Source organism: Sorex fumeus, unplaced genomic scaffold (genome assembly GCF_029834395.1).
Source record: "Sorex fumeus unplaced genomic scaffold, SorFum_2.1 ptg000047l, whole genome shotgun sequence".
In the NCBI taxonomy this organism is placed as follows: Eukaryota; Metazoa; Chordata; class Mammalia; order Eulipotyphla; family Soricidae; genus Sorex; species Sorex fumeus.
The window spans coordinates 50,681,159-50,706,498 of NW_026606104.1; the positions used below are offsets into that span (position 1 = coordinate 50,681,159).

Here is a 25,340-nt window from a genome sequence, read left to right on the forward strand (position 1 = left end):
AGAGAAGACATACAAACCGAATAGCAAGCACACGGGAAAAAAAAAAAAAAGCTCACTATCAGGGAACTGCAAATCAAAATAACAAATCTCACAACTGTCAGAATGACTTTATCAAAAAGGCAAGAAACGAATGTAAAGAAAAAAAGAATCCTCATTCACACTTAAAAAACGTGAATTGGTCCAACCCCTACAGAAAATAGTAGAGCTGATTCTCAAAACTCTACCACGTGATCCAGATTCTACCCCTGGATATCTACCCAAAGAACATAAATGAACTGATTAAAAAAGATATGAAAGATGCACAGGACAAGGGAGATAGCTCACAGGGCTGAAGCACATACTTTGCATGAGGTAATCTGGGCACCGCTCTGTCTCCTTAAACTCTGCCCTCCCCAAAAGGGGCAGACAGACTGTAGTTCTAGAAGCAGAGCACACACCTTGCCTGTTCAAGGCTCTGTGTTCAATCCCTAGCACTGTGCACACGGACATTTAGCATGTACATTTAGCAGCCATGGGAGTGGCTCCAAAGTACCGCTAGGTGTGCCTCCCACAACAATTAAAATAAAACAAAACAAAACTACAGTTATACAAAAATACCCAGTAGCCAACTTGGGAAAATTTACAATGTGTAGCATCGTAGCTCCCCCCACACCACATGACCTCTCTAGAATAGCCAGGTGTAGTCCTGATGGCAATAGCACAACTGGAGAGGCCAAACACAAACCAAAACAGAACAAAACCCAAGCCAAAACAAAAACCAAAAAAAGAGAAAGCTACACTAAACAGTAACCATCAAACTGCTTAAAATCGTGACAAAGAGAAAAATCGTGAGTAGTCAAAGAAAAAGGGTGCATTATATATAAAGGAACAAATAAAAATTACAACAGATTTCTCCATGGAAACAAAAAGCTAGAAGACAATGCCACAATATATATTTGAGTGCCAGGAACTAAACACAAAATGTTTAAAGTAGTTAAAGAAAAAACAAACACAATCCTGCCAGCTTAGATTTATTTAACTATTGAAAATGTTTTTTCAAAGATAAAGACTTCATATGCATGAAATTTGAAAGAATTCATCATCCCTAAACTCTAAGAAATGATAGCCCCTCAAGAGGATGAGTAAGCTAGATGAAATTAGAGCCTACACAAATTAATGAAGAACATTGAAAATAGTAACTAATTGGGTAATATTGGGATGTAGAGAAGGCTCACACCTAGTGGTGTACTGGGGGCCATCCAGTGTTGGATATCAAATCTGGGGCTATCTCTCAGGAGAGAGAGAGGGGAGAGAAGAGAGTGAGAGAGAGAAGCAAGAGAGGAGAGAGAGAGAGAGAACATATGTATTACATACACATGTTTTATTTTTGGGGAGGCACAGGAAGGGATGTCTGGGTCATACCCAGTGATGTTCATGGTTTACTCTTGTATCTATATTCAGGGATAACTCCTCAGGTGAAACCCAATATAGTGCCTGAATCAAAACAGGGCCAGCCATGTGCAAGGCAAGAGCCTTAATCTATGTACTCTTTCTCTAGCCCCTGATATCTGAATGTTTAAATCTATTAAAAGTTAACTGACTACTTAAAGCAAAAGTAACAATATATTGTAGGATTTATAATATGTAAAAGTAAAGTATGTGACAAGAGTAGCAGGAAGGCTGAGAAAAGAAAACAACAGCATACTGTTTTAATATCATTCACTACATATGAATTATTATGTCATATGAATGAGTCCTTTATAAGCTAGAGGTTATACTCTCGGGGCCCAGAGATGATTCAGTGGTAAATCACAAGCCTTTGTGGCAAATAACTGAATTTGATCTCCAGCATCATCCAACACACCCAGTGCACACTGCAACTGTGATTCTTAGTACTGCAACAGGCAGTGTGCCCAGGTGTGAGCACTGCAACCAAACATGCAACTATCAATGAGAACCGCAACAAATGCAAACACCATAACCAAGTATGAGACCCCTGACAAGCACCAAACCAAGTGTGCATAACAACCACAGCAACAATCACAACAAAAGGGGAGTAAATATAACACACGCGCGCACACACACACACACACACACACACACACACACACCTTTTTGTATTTAAGGATAATAAGGGTTGGGGCCAGCGTAATAGTACAGCAGGTAGGGCACTTGCATTTCACGCAGCCAACCTGGGTTGGACCCCTGGCACCCCATAGATCACCCAAGCCTGCCAAGAATGATCCCTGAGCACAAAGCCAGAAGTAATTCCTGAGCATTGCTGAGCGCAAAACCCAAAAATAAATAAATGAAAATAGAGGACAGTAGAGGAGATAGCTCAAATGGCACAGTTCATTCCTAGAATGCACATGGCTCAAGTTTGATCCCACACATCCCATGGCCCCCTAAACACAACCAGTTGTGGCCTTGGTAGTCCTTGAGCACTGCTGGGCCCAAGCACTATTCTGGGGTTGGCCTGTTTTTCAAAAATAAAATTTTCAGGGCTGGAGCGATAGAGTGGGTAGGGCATTTGCCTTGATGTGGCCAACCCAGGTTTGATTCCCAGAAAACCATATGGCCCCCTGAGCACCACCAGGAGTAATTCCTGACTGCAAAGCCAGGAGTAACCCGTGCATCGCTGGGTGTGACCCAAAAAGCCAAATAATAATAATAATAATAATAAAATAATCAAAATTTTTAAATATTGGCATCAGAAACACTACAGAAGTCAAACTACATTACAAAAAATTATCATTACTCAGTAATTTTGTTACTGTAAAAAATTTTTCACACACTTAGCAGTTATACTGCTAAATGTACAGAGTATGTGTTAATGACCTTCAGTGTAATAGAATAGGCTTCATGTAATAGAAAAATGAGTAATCTCCCCCGCATACACACACAATAGCACAAAACTGAATTACGAAGAACAGCATCATGTCTCAGTTCATTAGACTTTTCTTCAGTGTTAAAACTTTGATAAAGTTGGTTTTTCATAAAGTTTCTTTATAATCTGGGATATCAGGGGTCTTTTTTTTAAGTTTTTATTAGTGAAATACCATGAGGTACAGTTGTAGACTTACAAATTTTTGTGCTTGGGTTTCAATTATACAATGTTCAAGTACCCATCCCTCCACCAGTGCCCATTTTCCACCATCACTGATCCCAGTATCCCTCCCACCCCCCATCACCCCTATCCCACCCTGCCTCTGTGGCGGGGCATTCTCTTTTGTTCTATCTCTCCTTTTGGATGCTGTGGTTTGCAAAAGAGGCATTGAGTGGAAACTATGTTCAGTCTATAGTCTACTTTCAGCATGCATCTCCCATCCTGGGAGGATCCTTCCAACACCCTTTATTTGGTGCTCTCTTCTCTATCTGAGCTGCCTTTTCCCCTAGCATGTGCGGCTGACCTCCAAGCCATGGAGTGAACCTCCTGGTACTTATCTTGGCTATTCTTGGGTATTAGTCTTCTATTTTGTCACTTTATGTTCCCCAGATGAATGCAATCTTTCTATGTCTGTCCCTCTCTTTCTGACTCATTTCACTTAGCATGATACTTTCCATGTAATACCACTTGTATGTAAATTTCATGACTTCATCTTTTCTAAGAGCTACATAGTACTCCATTGTGTAGATGTACCAAAGTTTCTTTAACCAGTCATCTGTTCTTGGGCACTCAAGTTTTTTCCAGATTCTGGCTATTGTAAACAATGCTGCAATGAACAAACAAGTGCAGATGTCACTTCAACAATAAATTTTTGCCTCTCTGGAATATATTCCCAGGACTGGTATTGCTGGGTCAAATGGGAGCTCAATTTCTAATTTTTTGAGAATCATCCATACTGCTTCCCAAAAGGCCTGAACCAGTCAGCATTCCCACCAGCAGTGGAGGAGGGTTCCTTTCTCGCCACATCCGTGCCAACACAGGTTGCTTTTGATCTTTTGGATGTGGGCCAGTCTCTGTGGTGTGAGATGATATCTCATTGTTGTTTTAATCTGCATCTCCCTGATGATTGATGATGTAGAGCATTTTCTCATGTGCCTTTTTGCCATTCGGATTTCTTCTTTGAGAAAGTTTCTGTTTGTTTCGTCGCCTCATTTTTTGATGGGGTTGGATGTTTTCTTCTTGTGGAGTTCAACCAGTACTTTGTATATCCTTGATATCAATCCCTTGTCGGATGTGTATTGGGCGAATATCCTTTCCCATTCTGTTGACTGTGTTTGTATTTTGGTCACTGTTTCTTTTGAGGTGCAGAAGCTTCTTAGTTTAAGATAGTCCCATTTGTCTATCTCTGTTTTCACTTGCTTCGCCAGTGGCATGACATCTTTGAAGATACTATTAGCTTCAATGTCATGTAGGGTTTTGCCAACTTTGTCTTCAATGTACCTTATGGATTCCATCTGATGTTGAGGTCTTTAATCCATTTTGATCTTACTTTTGTACATGGTGTTAGGTAGAGATCTGAGCCCCCCCCTTTTTTTTCATGTAGCCGTCCAGTTTTGCCAGCACAATTTGTTAAAGAGGCTTTCTTTGCTCCACTTCACATTTCTTGCTTCCTTGTCAAAGATTAGATGCTCATATGTTTGGGGGGAGATGTCAGTATATTCAACCCTGTTCCATTGGTCTGCAACTCTGCTTTTGTTCTAGTACCATGCTGTTTTAATTATTACTGCTTTGCAGTAGAGTTTGAAGTTAGGGAGGTTGATTCCTCCCATTTTCTTTTTCCTAAGAATTGCGTTAGCTATTTGTGGGGGCTTATTGTTCCATATGAATTTCAGGAGTGCTTGCTCCATTTCTTTGAAGAATGTCATGGGTATCGTTATAGAGATCGCATTGAATTTGTACAATGCTTTGGGAAGTACTGCCATTTTTAAAATGTTAATTCTCCTGATCCATGAGCAGGGAATATCTTTTCATTTACTCATGTCCTCTTTTATTTCATCAGAGATCTTTTTAAAAAATATTTTCATTTTGTATATAAAGGTTGGGCTTAAATATTATTCTTGAAATGCTTGAGTTGATATTAACTGATCATTTTTGTTTAATTACATATCATCTATGATAATTAGTAAATGATAAAGGTCACAGGTACCCTTCTGGACAGTTTCACCATTTTTCCTAACATTTTGTTCTTTAGAGGAGTTTGTCAAATAGAGGATTTAGCCCAGCCGGAGCGATAGCATAGCAGGTAGGGTGTTTGCCTTGCACGTGGCCGACCCGGGTTCAATTTCTCCGCCCTCTCGGAGAGCCCGGCAAACTACCAAGAGTATTCTGCCCACATGACAAAGCCTAGCAAGCTATTCTGAGGTATTTGATATGCCAAAAACAGTAACAAGTCTCACAATGGAGATGTTACTGGTGCCCACTCGAGCAAATCGATCAACAACGGGAAGACAGTGCTACAGACAGTGCTACAGTGCTAGCAGTTCAAACCATGCAAATTTATTTATTTATTTAGGTTTGGGGGCCTTACCTCACAACTCAGGGCTTACTCCTGGCTCTGCATCAAGGGATCACTTCTGGCAGGCTTGGGAACCATTTGGGGTGCTGGGTATAGAACTAGGGTTAGCCATGTACAAGGCAAGTGCCCTACCTGCCGCACTATTGCTGTGGCATCACAAATTTATTGTCTTACAGTTATGTAGAACAGAAATGCAATACATAGGCCAGACAGTAGAGAAGGTAGGGCTTGCCTTGCATACAGTTGACCTGGGTGTGATCCCTGAGCACAGAGCCAGGAATAAACCCCAATCACTGCCAGTATAAATATGATTTTTTTTTTTAAAAAAGGAGGAAAATACAATACAAATCTCACTGGGTTAAAATCAAGGAGCACTGGGGCTTGAGCGATAGCACTTCGGGTAGGGCGTTTGTCGTGCACGCAGCCAACATGGCTGACCCGGGTTCGATTCCCAGCATCCCATATGGTCCCCCGAGCACTGCTAGAAGTAATTCCTGAGTGCATGAGCCAGGAGTAACCCCTGAGCATCGCTGGGTGTGACCCAAAAAGCAAAAAAAAAAAAAAATTCAAGGAGCACTGTGGGGGTCACCAGATATTGGCAGAACTTTGTTCCCTTTGGAAGAGAATCAATTTCCTGAGATTTCCAGTTTCTAGAGACCACCCACCTCCCTAGGCTCACTGGTACCCCCCTCCCTGCCCTTTCTCTATTTTTATGTGTCAATGTTATGTATTTTTGTCTCTTTCTTCCAAGGTTACATCTTCATCTTCCACTTGAAATGACTCCTATGATTATATCTGGGTTTACCCAGATAATGCAGGATAATCTATTCTAAAGTCAGTCAATTCCATCTACAACCCTGATTACCCTGTACCATGTAATATATTTATAAATTCCTGGGATTAGGAATCATCACCATACCCAGAAGAGATGACCTTATTCTGCTTACCACACGTAATAAGTCAACAAAATAAAGGAAAAGGAAATTAAAAAGTGTTCAATTAATTGGAAGGAAAGCTTAAAATAAGGATAAAATTGGGGTTGGAGAGATAGTACAGCAAGCAGGGTGCTTGCCTTGCACGTGGTTAACCGGGGTTCAATCCCCGGCATCCTTTGTGGTCCCCTAAGCAACCAGGAGTAATTTTTGAGAGAGGACTGCCAGGTGTGGCCCAGAAACAAAAACAAAAAAGGTGGGGGGGGCAGGGGGGCAATAAAATTAGCTAAGGTTGTAGAGATAGTGAGATAGCTCAGTTGGGGTTAGAGCGTACTTTACAGGCAGAAGCCAAAGTTCAATCTCCAGCACCATCTGGTCCCCTAAGTGCTGCTGAGAGTAACTCTGATATGAAAGTAGCCCCCAGACTCTGCAAACTGTGGTCCAAAACCCCAAATACACCATGTTCCTTCCGAAACAAACAACAAATACCAAAAACAGGAGCAGGGGAGATAGTATAGCAGCTGACTAGGGTTTGATCCCCATAACCCCCTACGGTTTCCTAAGCACCACCAGGAGTGATCGCTGAGTAAAAAGCCAGGAGTAAGCCCTAAGCACCACAAAACAAGCAAATGCAAGCCCACATGTATTCCTGTTTGAGGACTGCCTGTATCTCAACTTGGGATGTATAATTCCTTTCTTTTAATTTGTCTTCTTCCTCTCTGAAAAAGACTGCATCTCTCTTGAATGTTTTTTTCTCTCCTCTCATATTTTCTAAGTAAAACTATTCTACTTCACTACTGTCTCCTCCTGAAACTCTTTTCTGCAATGGTAAGAAATTCTAACCTGAGGCCTCAGTTACCCAGTTGACAGCTGCCTTATGAGGCTGGTGGGACAATAGCATCCTTACCACGCAGGTGCTGTGGCTACAGAGATGGGTTAAGCAAAAGGTAGTAGCACTCTGGTTCCCCATACCATTTGGAAAACCGTCTTGGAAAGAGACATCATTTTCCAAGTCATCAGTGGGATCATTAGCAGCCAATTACATAATTATATCTTCTCAAAATCTCTTTGGAGATATGAAGGCCATTTATGAAGGGAGAAAGGTGAGATGACTAGAGTATTAAGAGATGGCTGGTTTTGAGATTTTTTCCCCCTCAATGGCTCACATTCTACACATGAACTAGAAAATCTGGCCATGAATTCACACCAAAACCCTCATTATCACTTTCTCCAGTAGCAAACAAACACATTTTCAAGATTCATTTCACATAGTAAAAACCAGAAGCCAGAGAGACTGCTTGCCTTTGCCTTGCATACTGCCAACCATGGTTCAGTCCTGGCATTGCATATGGTCCCCCAAGCACTGAGCCAGGATTAGCCTTGAGCACTGCTGGGTTTGACCTAACTCCACAACCCACCTCCTTACCCCCCAAAAAATAGCAACTAAAAGCACATACACAAAGATAGATGAAAGTTTCAGGGTAAAAATAAGGAAAAGATACTGTAATTCAGACAGCAAATACTTTTGAAAAGGGGGAAGTACCACTGCAGGAATTTCTTCACAATCACACACAAGGAAACAGGCTATTCAGTTTTTCCTCTACACAATAAGCCATTCATTTAAGATTAGAAGTGGGGGGTGAGATATGAATTGGGGGAGCACTTAGTGATTTATGCATACAGACATTTCCTGAAGGGCCTAAATCAGGAAAGGTTGAGAAACTTACACAAATTGCCTGCTCCAAAGACCTGGAATGGGGCCTAGGGCCAAAAAATCTTGATGGTTAGCAACCTGTCTGTTGCTCAGTTAACTAAGGAGAAACTAGGCCTAGAGGGAAATCCACATCTGCTGGGAAATAATAGCCAGAAGAATAAATGAACCCCTGGCAGAAATTTCACAAGTCTACAAAGGATTAAAGAAAAGATTTTAAAACAAAAGTCAAAAGAAAACGACCAAACAAAACACCACCTAAAACAGAAAGAAAAAAGAAACAGGACTGCTAGGGTTTCTGTCCTTGATTATGCAAGGCAGTTTTTTGCTGCCCACACCTAATGCTTGTCTTCTGTTAAGAGGCAGGCTCTGTCCTTATACAAAATCAACATAAGAGTTTCTTTCTGGGTGAAAAAGGAAGCAGATAGATATCTTAGGACTTAAGTTCCTTATCTTCTCTGTCCTTTGTCCCAGAGAAAGTCACTGGCTTACAGATGTTGAAATGCTAACACTAATGACTGGAAATGAGGAAAGGGTGAACTGAGAAGAGTACTTCAGTCTCTCTAAAGTGAAAGCTTACACAGAGGAATACCTAATTGCACCTTAATTTCCTGGGATCAAAGAGAACACTCCTCCTCCAAATACAAAGCAGAACTGGCAGCAATTAATTGCCAATGGCAGAACTGTTTGTACTGTGAATGTTCCAGTACCCAATCAACAAACCTTCAAGTTCCTCCTGCCAACAACTTAGCGGTTCATGGTATAGAAAGGATGCAGTATTTAAAACAAGGAGTACAAGTTTCTCCATCTTTTAACTTAAGAAAGGGCGAATAAATTGGTGATATGCCTGTCTACTTTCGAATTGCTTCTGGCTATTAGGCATGTCTGTTCCCCAAAGAATAAAATTGCAACTGACAGCCCAAAGCCTTTGCGGCTCTGCAGGCATTTCATTCGGTTAAGACAAGAGCAATTTATGGTATAACTTCTTGTCGCTTTAGATGCAGAGTTGCTTGACTTAGCTTAATGAAAACAGTACAAACTAGAAACTAGTGCTGTTGGCCAGCCATTACTAATTAGGAGATCTGCAGAATACACACTTCTTTTTCTTTCCCTGGTTCTTAAAGCAGATTGAACTACAAATCCTCATCTGAAAGATTTGCCTACTAATAACTATTCATTATGCAGAAGAATCTTATCACCCATAGTCTTAAGGATAAGAATCAAGCTCCTATGCATGGAAAATGGTCATGATCCTCCCGTTGTTCGTCGATTTGCTCGAGCGGGCCCAGTAACGTCTCCATCATGAAACTTGTTGTTACTGTGTCTGGCATATTGAGTACGTCACGGGTAGCTTGCCAGGCTCTGCCGAGCGGGCGAGATACTCTCGGTAGCTTGCCGGGCTCTCCAAGAGGGGCGGAGGAATCGAGCTGGAGTCGGCCATGTTGGCTGCGTGCAAGGCAAACACCCTACCGCTGTGCTATCGCTCCTGGTGAAATATAGCTTGTCTGAATCTAAAGACTACACTTTGCCCCATTTTTTAGCAACACCTACATATGTTGCCAAACTATACACAGCCTCTATAACAAGGCTTCTTTAAGTTTTTCCACTTGCAATTGCTTTTTATCTAAAAAACTGTACGCAAGCCTAGTAAATAGGCACAATGGGGGTATACAAATAAAACATTTACTGATAATAAATGCTAAAGAAATTATATTTTTAAGTGTTTTCATGATACCCCACATTCAGTTATATGAACCAAAATAAGGTCATGATATAGTTTAAGAATTTCGGGCCATCTTTTGCAAACCACAACACCCAAAAGGAGAGAGAGAACAAAAGGGAATACCCTGCCACAGAGGCAGGGTGGAATGGTGGGATGGGGGGTGGGAGGGATACTGGGACTCGTGGTGGTAGAAAATGGGCACTGGTGGAGGGATGGGTGTTTGATCATTGTACCCAAGCACAAAAATTTGTAAATCTACAACTACCTCATGGTGTTTCACTAACAAAAATTAAAAAAAAAAAAAGTAAATGATAGAGAATGGGCACTGGTGGAGGGATGGGTACTGGATCATTGTATAACTGAAACCCAAGCACAAAAATTTGTAAGTCTACAACTATATCTCCTGGTGTTTCACTAAAAATTAAAAAAGAAAGAAAGAAAGAAAGAAAGAAAGCCTGTATGACTGTATCTCACGGTGACTCAATTTAAAAAAATGATAAAATTAAAAAAAAAAAAAAGAATTTCAGGCCAGAGATAATACAGTGGGTAAAGCACTTGTCTTGCATGAAGTCAGCCTGGGTTTGATCCCTAGCACCACATATGGTCTCCAGAGCCTATTCAGGATGTCCCCTGAGCACAGAGCCAGGAGTAAGCCAGGAGTACAGTCAGGTGTGGCCCCAAACTAAAACAACAAAAAGACTCATTCCCATTCTTGGGGTTCAAAATAGTTTTCAAAGGGCATTGGGAAGGGAAGCCAATAAAATAGTAAACCCACAATGGTCCTTGAACCCCAAGAATGGGAATGGGTTACTATTCCATGACCATGGTGGATTACTATTTTATTGGCTTCCCTTCCCAATGCCCTTTGCAAACTATTTTGTATTCTTTATAAAAAAAACTCTTTTGGGGGACTAAGGAGTGTACAGCTTACATGCACAGGAACTGGAGTTCAATCTCTGGCACCCACATGGGCCTCTGAACACCACCAGCAGCTATAGCCCTGGAGGGCGTATGAAAACCAGTAGGTATGATTCCCAAAAGTCCCCAAGAGCATCCAGGTTTACCCCTGCTAGCCCGAAGCACTACTAGGCACAAATACTGAAACATCCACCTAATTGGCAGAATATCACCAGAAACTGCCTCTAGTCCCCTGTCACAGTATTTCGTTGCAAAATAGGATTGAGATAGGCTGTTTCCTCACCTTTATTTCTAGGTTTGTTTTAGGTTTTGTTTTTTTGGGTCACACTCCATGATGCTCAGGACTTATTCTGGGCTCTGTGCTCAGGAATCACTCCTGGTGGTGCTCGAGATGTGTATGGGATGCCAGGGATTGAACCCTCTTCAATTACATGCAAGGGAAGAGCCCTACCCACTATGCTATCATTCTGGCCCATGTTCCTTCACTTGTTTATTTCTGGGATTTTTCATTTATAAAAGTGATGGTAACAGTACATCATAGGATTTGGTGTATGAATTAAGAGTTCAGGATGATACCTAAGCACAGAGTAAGGGATCACCTGGCAAACATTAGTGACTGCTATCTTATCATCATTATTAAAGTCTATCTCTACACAGACAACTCCACTGGACATGTTCTTGGAGCTTCATGGAGTTCTTTTGACACCTTACCTTCAATAATCTCTTCTCTACTCCACCCTAGCAACACTCTTCCACAGCTATACCCTAAAATTCTGTAACAGACTTCTCTACTTCCAAAATCTTATCTTCAAATGTCAAAAAACTATTCTGGTTTTTATTTGGGGGCCACACCCAGCTGTGCTCAGGGGCTACTCCAGGCTTGGTGCTAGAGAGGTTGCTCGTGGCAGTGCTTGGGGAACCATGCAACGCTAATGATGGAACTTGGCACTCTAACCCTCCATCTATAACCTGGCCCCTGAACATCCTATACTCTGGCTACTAGCTCCCATTATTGCAAGACTCATTTACTTTTTTCTCCTACATCTTTCTCTAAATGCCAAACACCGGGCTGGGGATGTAACTCAGTGGCAGAGCACTTGCCTCAAATATGTGAGGTGCTAGGTTTAATCCCAGAAACTCCACAAATAAATGCAGAACTCCTCTATATCTGGTCTTCTAGACCTCCTTTTCTTTGACTCTTTTCCTATATATACTTATATTCTACTATCTTCTTTTGGTACTAGTGGTGAAGCAGGGGGGGGGGGGGGGTGAGGGGAATACATGGGGGATGATTCCCAAACAGTGCTCTAAAGGCCAAGGTTCTTCTCTAGATAAATTCTAACTGGACTGGGAATTCAATGTGAGGGTTGAAGGATGCAGTGCTGCCCAGATCCTGCAGTGCAGAGGACATATAAGGCCAAGATCACAGGCTGTTCAGGCCACACCCAGTGGTCCTGGGGAGCCTTCAGAACTACACCGTCCACAATGTTCAGAGAACCCTGTAGCACCAGGGGGTCAAAGTGGAGTTAGCAGCATGCAAAGCACGAGCCTTTATTGGAAACCACTACACTAACTTAACAGCCCTCATCCACTCTCTTAAGAACCATAATTTCTATGGGCCAGAGTGATAGTACAACAGGCAGGCCATTTATCTTGCATGAGGCTGACCCAGGTTCAATCTACAGCACCCTATATGGTCCCCTGAGCACTGCCAGTAATGATTCCTGAGTACAGAGCTGGGGTAAGCCCTGAGTATTACCGGGAGTGGCCCAACACCCTCCCCCTGAAAAAGAACCATAGTTTCCAGGCCCAAATTTCCTTCTATTCTATACAAAATTGGCAAAGGTCTGAACTTTAGATAAATCAAACTACCAGTCTTTTCTCAACATGGTTGGGGAGAGCTACTGATAGAATCATACAAACTATAATGGTAAGTTTTCCTCATAAATCATGGTCTCAATCTTCAATGCTACCCAGTGTCTCTATTTCTTTATCCATCTCCTACCTTTCAAAATGGCTATAGCAGACATTTATCACTCTTTCACTCTGTGATTTTACTGCCTACTATCAACCTAAGCCCACAAAACTTACTTCTTTTTCTATCTTGAATAAGTTATATGGTCCACTTCAGAAGGAAAAAAAAAAAACAACAAAAATGAAATTAGATCTGTCACAATTTACTTCTAAGGAATCTAAAAACCCAGCAGAAGTGCACCTATATCCAACATTTCTGCCTTCCTGTCACAACAAAAGAGATGTCTTTTCTGCTGTTTCAGGCTGATCTTGTGCTCTGTGCTCTGAATTCTAACCTCATCTGCCCTATAAGGCAGTGGTTCTCAGACCGGCAGCATCAGCATTCTTCAGAAACTTATAGATGTCAATTCTCAGGCCTGAGTCTAGACCTACTGGATCTGAAATGCTGGAGCTGGAAGTGAAACAAACTGATTTTTTTGTTGACTGGTTGGGTGGGCCGGTGAGTGGGTAATTATGGATCAGACCTGGTGAAGCTCAGGGCTTACTCAGGGGTCAGACATATCTATATCTGGGTTCCCATTTGGGTTTCTGGGCCATACCCATAGATATTTAGGGTTTACTCCTGGTTCTGTGCTCAGGGGCACGGCTTCTGGTGGAACTTGGGGAACCATAAGTGGTGCTGGGGATTGAACCTGGCTCAGCTGCACACAAGACAAACACAATTTTTTTAAATAAGAAAATTAGATAAAATGATATAATACAATAATTAGCACACACACAAAGCCTGGAATGTAGTAGATTCCCCACTCTGGATTCAACTTAATAGAAACAACTAGAACAAAACAAATATAAAAATAAGGCAAAGTAATCAAAGGAGACTGAGCAAAGAATGAGTCATTCCTTTTAACCATTTGCTTATGAAAAACAACAATGAAGAAACATAATAACCAGAAAAAACTCAAGTGGTGTTATCTCTCAATATAAAAAATGTGGTGAGAATTTATGTCAGAGGTCAGGCCTTAAATCTGTGGTGCCAGGTATGGCTACTTCAGTCTGGAATTGAAACTATCTCATAAGGAATATGACTATAGTCAGATGAGGGGGGGAGAGCTTGGCTGCAGCTACATCATTCAAGTGTTTTGCAATCTGGCACAAAACACTGCAGAAACTGTTGGTGGAGCCCACCTACACAACTACACTTACCTGTAGCCAAGAATCAGCTTAGACTAGATAATGAGCAGCTTTCTGCCTTTACCAAAACAATGGTCAGACCAGCAAGACATGAACATTTCTAATGTGAAATAATTTCCCTTGTACATTGGGGGCAGCACCAAGACATCACCCCCCGCAACTTGATACAAGCATTCCTCAGCCAATGAGTGATGCCCATAGCACCAGCTTCATTGCTCATAGTTCAGATGTACCAAGTACAAACACATATTTAAGTTTCTCTTCTTATTTATAATGTGCTTACCTCTGCAGAGCCACTGGTGTTCAGTGGTTCTAATTCCTTGGAATTGTTCATTTCCGACTGCAGTGTAACTGTAGGTAAAACTACTCTCCTGGAACTCTCTCTCTTCCGAAGCTTCCTGATAAACCTCTGTTGGTCTCTCAAAGATACTGCAGGTTTGAGTGGAGCTTTGGGTGAGTCCTGTCTCCTCCAAGGTGCCCTGCTCCAATCTAGCCCCAGAATATGTGGTATATCATCTCCAGGTGGAAAGTCCAAATAGTCCGCAGTCTGGACTTTTTTAAAAAATACCAGCAGGGAATTAGAAGAGGCTGTCCTAAAAGCCTGGCAGCTCTGGGGCCTACTGCAGTCTGCCTGAATGCATATCCCTTCTAACCACCAAAAGACATGGCAGGCAGAGTTCTGGCAGCAGGCAGTCCAACACGACTGCAGAGAGGAGGTTCCTTCAAAAAGCTGGAGGTGATTTTCTCCCCCAGATCTCAGGCCAACTCCAAATTGTGTCTTCGCCTGCTGGCACCTGCTCTCACTGGCATCTAAAAACAAGAATAAAAATATTTTAAGATGAAATAAAAACAGCGACTACTGCACTGTAAAGAGCCCTGAACATCAACATCTGAGGCTATTTTGAAGACTGGTTTTTAAGAGGGTGGGAAAGCTGTCTCATAAGTGGAATAGAAGAAGCAAAAGAGTATGATTTTGGCTCAGATATTTTAGCTCATGGATGTACTACTTTACATGCATCCCTTTTCAATGAGTCCCTTCCACAAAGACGTTTACGTAGGACTCCAGTTCACAAAACTGAAAACAAAACAAAACAGAAACCAAAAAAAGTGATTCTGATGAAATTGTTTAGACCAGTGTTTCTCAGCCTTTTTTTTTTAATCACTGTAGCCCCCCTTTTAACCTTGTTTCTTTTTTATGGTTCCCCCTGTCCTACTGGCTGACCCCTAGTTCAGTGCCATTACCATACATACACTGATTCAATTTTCACTGTGCCCCTTGGAATATCCTGGGAGCCCAAAGAGGTTATATATTCCCCATTTGAGAAACACTAGTCTAGAGGGAGAGCTGAGTTCTACCATATATCCCCTCACTTAGCTCCTAGTTATTTCTAAGAAGCGATGTAAGGGCTATGGGATTTGCATATCAGATGCATATCAGTCTGAAATATTTTCCCCCACTAACTTGGAAGCAACACAAACAACTGATCTCAGGATCAGTACACTGGTCTTCTTGTAGAGTGTAGTTTGATCCATTTACTATCTGCCAAAGTGGAATGGTTTTGCTTATCACCGTATCAGCCAAAGCTGTGGTCAAGCTTATCAGAAATTTTCACAATGATGGGTCAGAAAGATAATCCAGTGGATAAGGTGCTTGCCTCGCACATAGCTGACCCAAATTCAATCTCTGGCACCCCTGTGGTCCCCAGAGCCCAGCCAATAGTGATCCCTGAGCACAAAGCCAGGAGTTAGCTCTGAGCACTGCCAGGTATAGTTCAAAAACAAAAAATTTTTCATCTTGAGATGGACTGCTAGAATAAACTTCCTAATGACAAGCTATGTCATGAAAGAAAGAAAGAAAGAAAGAAAGAAAGAAAGAAAGAAAGAAAGAAAGAAAGAAAGAAGGAAGGAAGGAAGACCGGGAAGTTATCTCAAAAGGCTGGAGCACATGCTTTGCATGTACAAGGAATCTAGAACTAAACCTCTGGCACTGAATGGTCCCTTGAGCACTGCCTGGAGCATCCCTGAAACACAGAGCACAAATTTCTGAGAAAATTTCTGAGCACAATAGGAAATAAACAGAAGTACAACAGTGACCTACTATGGTTAGCTTACATAATATTTTGTCTAAACTTATGGATAAACTTCTGGGTTTCCTTTAGGCATGGCACTGATTTTCCTGAAATATTAATTCACTTCCATTTTCACAGATAAAGTCAAAGCATTTTTAAATGAAAGTTGTAGGCCAAATAGTACAGGGGTTACAGTGTTTGCCAGCACATTGTTAACCCTATTTCAATCCCCAGTACCACATAGTCCCTCAAGTACTGCCTACAGAGGTTTGTGTACATGATAAGAAGTAGCCCTTAAGCACCACTAGGTATGGCAACCAAAAAAAAAAAAACCCGAAAAATAAAAGTTGTTTATAGAGTTCATTTGGCATGGTGGAGGTGGCGTGGGGGTAGGGGGAAGCATAGCAGGTTGTGCTCAGGGAACAAAATGTGGCCCTAGGGATCAACTTTACTAATATCTTGATTTTGACCTTCCATTCTCCAAAACTACTGTCTTACTCAAGATTCTGTCTCTGCCTAGGAAAACAGTTCAAGAAAGGGTGACTCCAAGACTACAATGGGCCTAGGTCTAGGATTAACTAACATTTGGGAATGTGACTGAGGTCTTTGCTCAGACTGGAGAGAGGCATTTGGATAACACTGAATGATATGCACAACAGTGAACCTGGAAATGTACAGGAATCTGATATTTTTGGGATTTCTCTTAACCAAATCAAAATTATTCACACAACTAGAGCAATGGACAGAGAGACCTAGCGGGAAGTGCTAGGAGATCCACTTCTATGAAGACTGACTGACTGGCTTTAAAAAGATGTCAGCTGGGGGCTGGAGCAATAGCACAGCGGGTAGGGTGTTTGCCTTGCATGCAGCTGACGTGGGTTTGATTCCCAGCATCCCATATGGTCCCCTGAGCACACCAGGGGTGATTCCTGAGTGCAGAACCAGGAGTAACCCCTGTGCATCGCCAGGTGTGAAAAAGCAAAAATAAAAAAATAAAAAGATGTCAACTGTAAAGTGAAATTCAGAGTTTTTTACAAGAGTAAATAAAAAGTGCCATGACTGATACAAATCTAGGTGGAAGGAAATAAGCTTCAAAGAGAAGGAGCACTACAATGTGGGAAAATCCTCAAATATAAATCCCCCTTTATGTATTATTTTTATTTTTTGAGTCATACCTTGCAGTACTCAGGGACCACTACTAGAAAAGCTCAGAGACCAGCTCAGGGTGCTGAGGACTGAACCAAGGCTGGCCACATGCAACGCAAGTGCCTACCTACTGTACTATTGCTCCAGCACCAAACCTTCCTTAATTATATACCATAGAAATTATACTAGTGAAAAAAATCATGTTTTTCATAAAAGTATAGGATAAACTTTATGAACATATCTGTTTTAAATCATCATAAAATTCACATAAACAAGTAACCATACAGATATATCATGTCTCACAATCATTAAATTATTAATCATCAATGAATTTACTCTAGAGATAACCCCTATAATGAATGTAAATTATTTTTAATTTTAAAATTCTTTAATTTTAAAATTCTATTCTTTCAAATAATCAGAAAAAGTCTACAAATATCAAAGATTATAGGAAAAGTCTTTGTTCAGAAGGCTGCTCTCACTTATCAGTAAGAATACATGGATGAAGAAAAATCTTTCTAAAAGTAATAAATGTGAGGCTAGAAAAATAGTACAGCAGGTAGGGCACTTTGCATATTGACAATCAGAGTTTGGTCCCTGGAACCCCGGACAGTTTCCCCCAAGTCCCATCAGGTATGATCCCTGAGCTCAGCGTCAGGAGCAAGCCTTGAGGATAGCCAGGGATGGTCCAAAACCCAAAAAATAAAATAAATGTAATGAATGTGATGAAGCTTTCAAGGATAACTCAACTGTGTGAGAACATCAGTATACTCAGACTGGTAAGAAACCTTTATATTGGTATAATGTATGTGGAAAATAATTGAGATCAATTCTTACTAATCATTAAAAAATGCATATAGGATATAACTGCTATCACCAAAGGAAATTTGGAAAATCTTTCGAAAGGTAAACATCCTCTGCTGGACATAAGAAAACTCACAGTGTAAAAAACCCACATCAATAGAATGCATGGAAGACTTTATGAAGAAATCAGTTCTATTGGGCATAAGAGAATACATAGTAAATAATAAAAAACTCTATCACTGTAAGAAATGTGGCAAGTGGGAAAGCTTTCAGGCATAGTGCAAGCCTTGTCAAACATTAGGAAATCCACACTGAATAGGCTGGAGAAATAGTACTGTGAATAAGGTGCTTGCCTTGTATGCAGCTGACGAGAGTTCAATCCATGGAATCACATATGGTTCCCTAAGTACCGTACCAAGCATGATCCCTGAGCACAAAGTCAAGAGTAAGTCCTGACTGCTACCAGCAAAACCAAAATGAAAAATCACAAAAAAGAGCCACTAGGTTGGAGCGATAGTCTAGCAGGGAGGGCATTTGCTTTCCACACCACTGACCAAGGTTTGATTCCCGGCATCCCATATGGTCCCCCGTGCACCACCAGGAGTGATTCCTGAGTGTAGAACCAGGAGTAACCCCTGAACATTGCCGGGTGTGATCCAAAAAGCCCCCCCCCAAAAAAAGAGCCACTATATGTACTATGACAGATTATACAAAAGTATTTTAGTCTTGGGGCCATACGCAGGTTCAAACCCCAGTATCCCAAATGGTTCTCTGAGCTCATCAGGACTGATCTCTGAGTGTAGAGACAGATGCCCTGAGTACTTCCATGGGTAATCCCCTCCAAAAATTGTTTAGTCCTTCTGAGCATCAAAGAAGAGGCATATTTTCTTTGAATAAGCACACTAACTCTAAGCCATATGCCTACCCAATAAATGATATTTTGTGATATTCTGGAGAACTTCTCAACTGTAAGAATTTCATATGGTAGTCTGCACTAGTGAAATATTTGAGGAACCTAAATATCTGTCTATATAGAAGGTAATTATAATACACTATGTTTCAAATGAAAACAGTGAGGCTTAGTGCTATAAAAACCACAGAAATATTCCTATGGTAAGTTAAAAAAGAAAGCTGTGGTGGGCTGGAGTGATAGTTCAGTGGGAAGGGCATTTGCCTTGCACGCAGCTGACCCCACCATCCCATATGGTCCTCCAAGTTCCACCAGGACTAATTCCTGAGTGCAGAGCCAGGCTTAGCATTGCTGGGTGTGACCCAAAAAGTAAAAAAAAAAAAAAAAAAAAAAAGAAAGAAAGCTGTGAACATTCTGCTGTGCAGAATGTTTTAGGCATGAAACTCTACCAATAACAGTTTTGTAAACCACCTACATAAAATAAAAATTAAATAAAAAATTAAAAAAGATGTAGGGATGGGGTCAGAGCGACCCCAGTGGGTACAGTGGGTAGGGCATTTGCCTTGCATGAGGCTGACCTGGGTTCGATCTCCAGTATCCCATCTGGTCTTTCAAGCACTGCCAGAAGTGATTCCTGAGTGCAGAGCCAGGAGTAACCCCTAAGCATTTTCGAGTGTGACCCAAAAAGCCAAAAAAAAAAAAAAAAGATGTATGTTCAGGAAGATAGCTCAGAAGGCATGGTCAAAGGCACATGCACAAGGCTCCAAATTCAATCCATGCACTGTATGGATGCTTTACCCCAAGTGCTACTGGGTAAAGATCTGCTCTAAAGGCCCCAGAGCACCACAGCACTGGCCCTCTGGCGCCGTGTAATCCCATCAAGGGCCAAGACTCAGAGACTATAAAACCCAGTTCCCAGAAGCGTGCGGCCATCTTATTATCTTATTCCTACTTTGGACAAACTGGCAGGCTACCAAATGTAACCTGCCCACATGGCAGAGTCTGGCAAACTCCCCGTGGCGTACCCAATATGCCAAATACCAGTAACAATGTGGGTCTCATTCTCCTAACTCTGAAAGAGCCTTGAATATGACACTTTTTTAAAATAAATCTCAGGACTAGGATGAAGGAGAGTTACTGGGGCCTGCTCGAGGCAATCGACGAATAACAGGATGGTCGTGATCTTCGTGAAATAACGAAAAAGTAAACAAGTCAGAAAAATCACCAAAACCAAAATCTATCTGAAAGATCAATTAAAATGTATAAGCAGTTTACAAAGCAAGGCAGATAACAAAAAGAAATCAGTGCCAGGGGCCGGAGTGACAGTACAGCGGGAAGGGCATTTGTCTTGCATGTGGCTGACCCAGGTTTAATCCCTGGCCACGTGGCCCCCAAAGCACTGCCTGTAATTCCTGAGCACAGAGTCAGGAGTAACTCCTGAACACCACTGAGTATGATTCCCCCCCAAGGAAAGGAGGGACCAGTGCCAAAGTAACGATAATCAGGAATGAAAGGGGGATGGCAGGAAAGGTACTGTTGGACATTAACCCCAAGTGTTTCAGGCTTCATCAGCGAATTGCCCTTTTTTCCTCCTCCCAGAGAAGCTTACAGTGCTCTTATGAGCACTCTTAATCCCCCAAGTTTATCTATAACCTCTCCTTTTTGCTTTACTTCTCATTCTGTTAGCTACTAAATTCCCTAAATCATTACTTATAAAGTCAAACCTTCCAGTGACTCTGGATTTTTCTATCTGTAATGAATTATTTGCTTTTCTCTTTTTCCTAAAACCTTTTTAGATTTTACTATAGAACAATGTTATTTTCTTAAACACAAAAAGACTGTTAATGCTATGCTCCTAATATTTGGGAGTTAATTAACTCTGAAATATATTTACTCTTGGGCATCTGTCATAATTACTTGACTCAGGTTTCTGCTGCCATTGTTCCTAATACCCCAGAAAGCTAGGTCCCACTAAGGGATCTCTGATTAGACCAGAGGCAAGCAGGCAAAGCTACCCTGGCATTCTAGAAACCATAAAGCACAGTCCTGATATAAGCCATAATGAACTAAAAGACAGGACACCATGTGGCAGGAAAAGCTAAACCAGTCTGAGGACTTAATCTGGGATTTACGGTAAAAGCCCTGCAGGCTTTTAACCTTAGCCCACAACCACCTCCATACCCACCCCCACCCCAGCCCAGAAAACTAATTTTTGGAATCTTTCTTACTGTGTTGAAGTAAACTTAATTTTTAAATTAAGTTTAGTACTTTAATGTACTAGCAGCAAGGGAAAGAAAAAAGAAATACAGATGGCATATCGCCCTGGACCTGTTTTCTCAGTATAGCCTCTAGACAGAGCATCTCCTTGAGTTAATCCCCTCAAAAGAATTGCCTCTGTCCAAACGCTTTACCTCTGTAAATGATAAATCACACTTATGTAAGGCTCTGTACCTCAGACCCCCTCTGATTCTCTATAATAACGCTGTTCAGTTCTGAAATAAATGGGCCATTGACCAAGAAGAGTCCATTGTCCCTGTCTCTCTGTCCCTTTGCCAGGGAGGCGGTTCACAAAACACATTGTACCAAAGGGGACACACACACAACACACACACACACACACACACACACACACACACACACTCATTTTCTTTCTTTCTTTTTTTTAATTTCCTTTTTACACACTCATTTTCTTAACAAGGTAAGGCACTTGCCTTACATGTTGCTAACAAGGGGTTCAATCCTTGGCCTCCCAAATGGTCCTGAGCCCCCACCAGGAGTGAACCATGTGCAGAGTCAGGAGTAAGCCCCTTGCACAGCTGGATGTGGTCTAACCAAAAAAAAAAAAAAAAAAAGAAAGAAAGAAGGGGGTCAGGAATATGGCTCAAAGTGTTGCACCTTTTCAGAAAGATTTGGATGCAGGATACTTAGAAATTAGATTCCCCATATCACACAGTTCCCCAACATCTAGAAATGGCCCTCAAACAAAAGAATGAAAGAAGGACAATCACTACTGGTTCAGTAAATCAGGAGCAGCAAACTCCAAGGGCCAACTTCAACTGCTGCCTATTCCTGTATATAAAGTTTTATTGGTCACTGTCACTGTCCTCCCGTTGTTCCTCGATTTGCTGGAGCGTCTCCCTTGTGACAATTGTTACTGTGTTTGGTATATTGAATACGTCACGGGTAGCTTGCCAGGCTTTGCCGTGAGGGCGAGATACTCTCGGTAGCTTGCCAGGCTCTCGGAGAGGAGAGGAGGAATCGAACTCGGGTTGGCCATGTTGGCCGCTTGCAAGGCAGATGCCCTACCTGCTGTGCTATCGCTCCAGCCCAGTTTTATCGGTATACGATAAATATTCATGTATTGTCTAAGTTTTGTATTACAATGGCATAGTTACATAGCTTCAAGAGTTGGTTTTGGGCTGGAACAATAGCACAATGGGTAGGGCGTCTGCCTTGCACGTGGTAGACCAGGGTTTGATTCCCAGCATCCCATATGATTCCCTAAGCACTGCCAGGAGTAATTCCTGAGTGCAGAACCAGGAGTAATCCCTGTGCATCGCTAGGTGTGACCCCAAAAAGCAAAAAAAAAAGTTGGTTCATTTGGTGTGGGAGGGAGGTGGGCTGGAGCAGTAGTATAGCCAGTAGGGCACTTGCCTTGCAAGCAACCAACCAGGTTTCGATTTCCTGGTACACAATCTGGTTCCCTGAATACTGCCAGGAGTGATTCCTGAGCATAGAGCCAAAAGTGATCACTGAGCACTGCCAGGTATAACCCCGCCAAACAAAACAAAACAAAACAAAACAAAACAAAAAACACCCACAATTCAGGGTAAAGAAAACGGCTCAAAAAGCGAGTACACGTGCTTTCTTGTGGGAGATCAGAGCTCTACCCTAGCACCACATGGCCCCCCATATCACTGGAAATGACACCTCCAAGGGAGTAGTCCCCAAGCATACCTGGATATGGCCTACAACCAAAAAGTTTCATTAAACTTGAGTATGGGGGCTAGTGGAATACTCTCGGTAGCTTGCCAGTCTTTCCGAGAGGGAATCCGGAGTTCCGACATCTGTTGACGATCAAGAATCAGGGACGCTGTCTCGTTTGCCAAGGTGTCAAAAATCAGATGGGCTGGTCACGTAATGAGATTTAGAGATGACCGCTGGACTAGAGCTGTTACCGACTAGATCCCACGGGATGTCAAAAGACTGCGTGGCCGCCCACCTACCAGATGGTCAGACTTCTTCATCAAGATCATGAACGATCAGTTTGAGGCTCTTCATGTTCCCAGAGTGAACAGATGCCATTGGGCTACACTAGCACGCAACAGGGACAAATGGAGACGTTACTGGGGCCCGCTCGAGCAAATTGACGATTAACGGGAAGTTAAGTGATTAAGTGATGGGGGCTAGAGTGATAGTGTGATAGTACAGAGGGTAGAGCACTGCCCTTTCCACATGGCTGATTCTGGTTTGATCCCTAGCATCCAGGGCTGGAGCGATAGCACAGCGGGTAGGGCGTCTGCCTTGCACGCAGCCAACATGGCTGACCCGAGTTCGATTCCTCCGCCCCTCTCAGAGAGCCCGGCAAGCTACCGAGAGTATTTGATATGCCAGACACAGTAACAACAAAGTCTCCAATGGAGACGTTACTGGGCCCGCTCGAGCAAATCGATGATCAACGGGAGGGCCTTTACCTTTACCTTTACCCTAGCATCCCATATGTTTCCTCGAGTCTACCGGACTAATCCCTGAATGCAGAGCCAAAGTAGTAAGGCCTGAGCACCAGGAGGTAACACAGCCTCTCCAAAACATAAACAAAAACTTAAATTCCTGAGTGCAGAGCAGAGCCAGGAGTATAAGACCTGTGCAGCACCGGGTGTGGCCCCAAAACCAAAAAAACAAAAACAAAATAAATAAATAAACTGAGTACAGGGCCAGGAACGTAGCTCAGTGGGGGAAAAATAGTTTCAATAAAACCAAATTAATATGGAACTGGAAAGATGACTCAAGTGGCTAAGCACTTGTTTTACTTGCAGGAGGTCTGGGTTTAATCCCAGCACTGCATGATCTCCCAACACCTCCATAGTTACCTCTCCCCACCCCCCAGAACCACGGTATGGCCACAATACAATAAAATAAAATATAATAAAATATAGGAGCTTCCCCCCTCCCCAATTCAATTTCATCTATGCAAATTTCATGTACATCCCTGATCCCATATGACCCTCAATTACTACCTACTCTACCACTATTCTCAAATGCAGATTCCTAACAGCAGCTTAGAAAGATTCTCTTTTTCTTTTTTTTTTTTTTTTTTTTGCTTTTTTGGTCACACCCAGCGATGCACAGGGGTTACCCCTGGCTCATGCACTCAGGAATTACTCCTGGCGGTGCTCGGGGGACCATATGAGATGCTGGGAAACGAAGCTGGGTCGGCGTGTGCAAAGCAAATGCCCTACCTGCTGTGCTATCGCTCCAGCCCCAGAAAACTTCTCTTATAGGCTTTTATTGACAAAACAAAAAATGAGGGGCTGGAGAGGCATAGGAGGTAGGGCGCTTGCCTTGCATGCAGCCGACCCAAGTTCAATCTATAGCATCCATATGGTCCCTCAAGCATCACCAGGAGTAATTCCTTAAGCATCATTTGGTATGGCCCCAAAACAAACCAAAACAAAACAAAAACCAAAAAAGGATAGTTCTATACCTCTCTGTTATATAAAATAAAACTAAATGTAAAATCAATTGAACAGAGTAGATCTTTGATTGAGTGGTTTTTGGGTGACCTTGAATCTAATGCAACAAAAGTCTGTGTGGCATGACCTGAATTTCTATCTTTACTCTGCAGATTTTGATCTATATGCTCAAATCATACTGACCTTCTTGCAGCTTTTGAAAAGAATTTTCTCTTCTCTCCAAAGAGAATAAAACTAAAGCCAAAAAACGGATGAGGTAATTCAGGAAGAGGGAGAGAAAAGAAGTATTTAGGATTCATCTTTCTGTCTTTTCGTATCCAGCCTAGATTTTATGAAACATCATTTCAGCATCTTCAGTACTGATATTAGCTCCAGTGTGTGTAGGAAAACAGCAGTCATGGATATATCTAACTGACCTAAGAACAAATGGAAAACAATTCCACAACTACACAGATTAGTAATGCCATAAATAAATTCTCCATTCACATCAGCATTGGGTTTCCTGACTATCCTATGAATTCCACCTCCATTTTCTCTTTCCCACTTCCCATAACTCAATCTTCTTAAAATTCAGATGCCCTTACCTTCCACCTAGCTATTAACCTTATTTCCGTATTCATTCATCCACTTTACAAATAATACCAGCACCTGTTTTTTTCTAGGCATTGCCTTAATGGATCTTATAATTTAGACAGAGGAGACAGATTAAAGACACAATTGGGACCTAGAGAGAGCTTACTGGCAAAATGCCTGCGTTGCAAGTCTGAAAATTCAGTCCCAGCACTACCCCACATGTCCTGAGCACAATCCCTGTGACGCTGTCATTTC

The 25,340-nt window shown here is 42.0% G+C and overlaps 1 protein-coding gene across 2 annotated transcripts in view; it reads right to left on the reverse strand.

The window, feature by feature from the left end:
• Positions 1 to 25,340, reverse strand: part of KIAA0319L (KIAA0319 like) — a 120,195-nt gene that overhangs the window by 59,253 nt on the left and 35,602 nt on the right. For both annotated transcript variants that reach the window (XM_056123035.1, XM_056123036.1), the window contains exon 3: positions 14,174 to 14,700. In XM_056123035.1, coding sequence (XP_055979010.1) covers positions 14,174 to 14,700 — 527 coding nt within the window. The remainder of the gene's footprint in view (positions 1 to 14,173; positions 14,701 to 25,340) is intronic.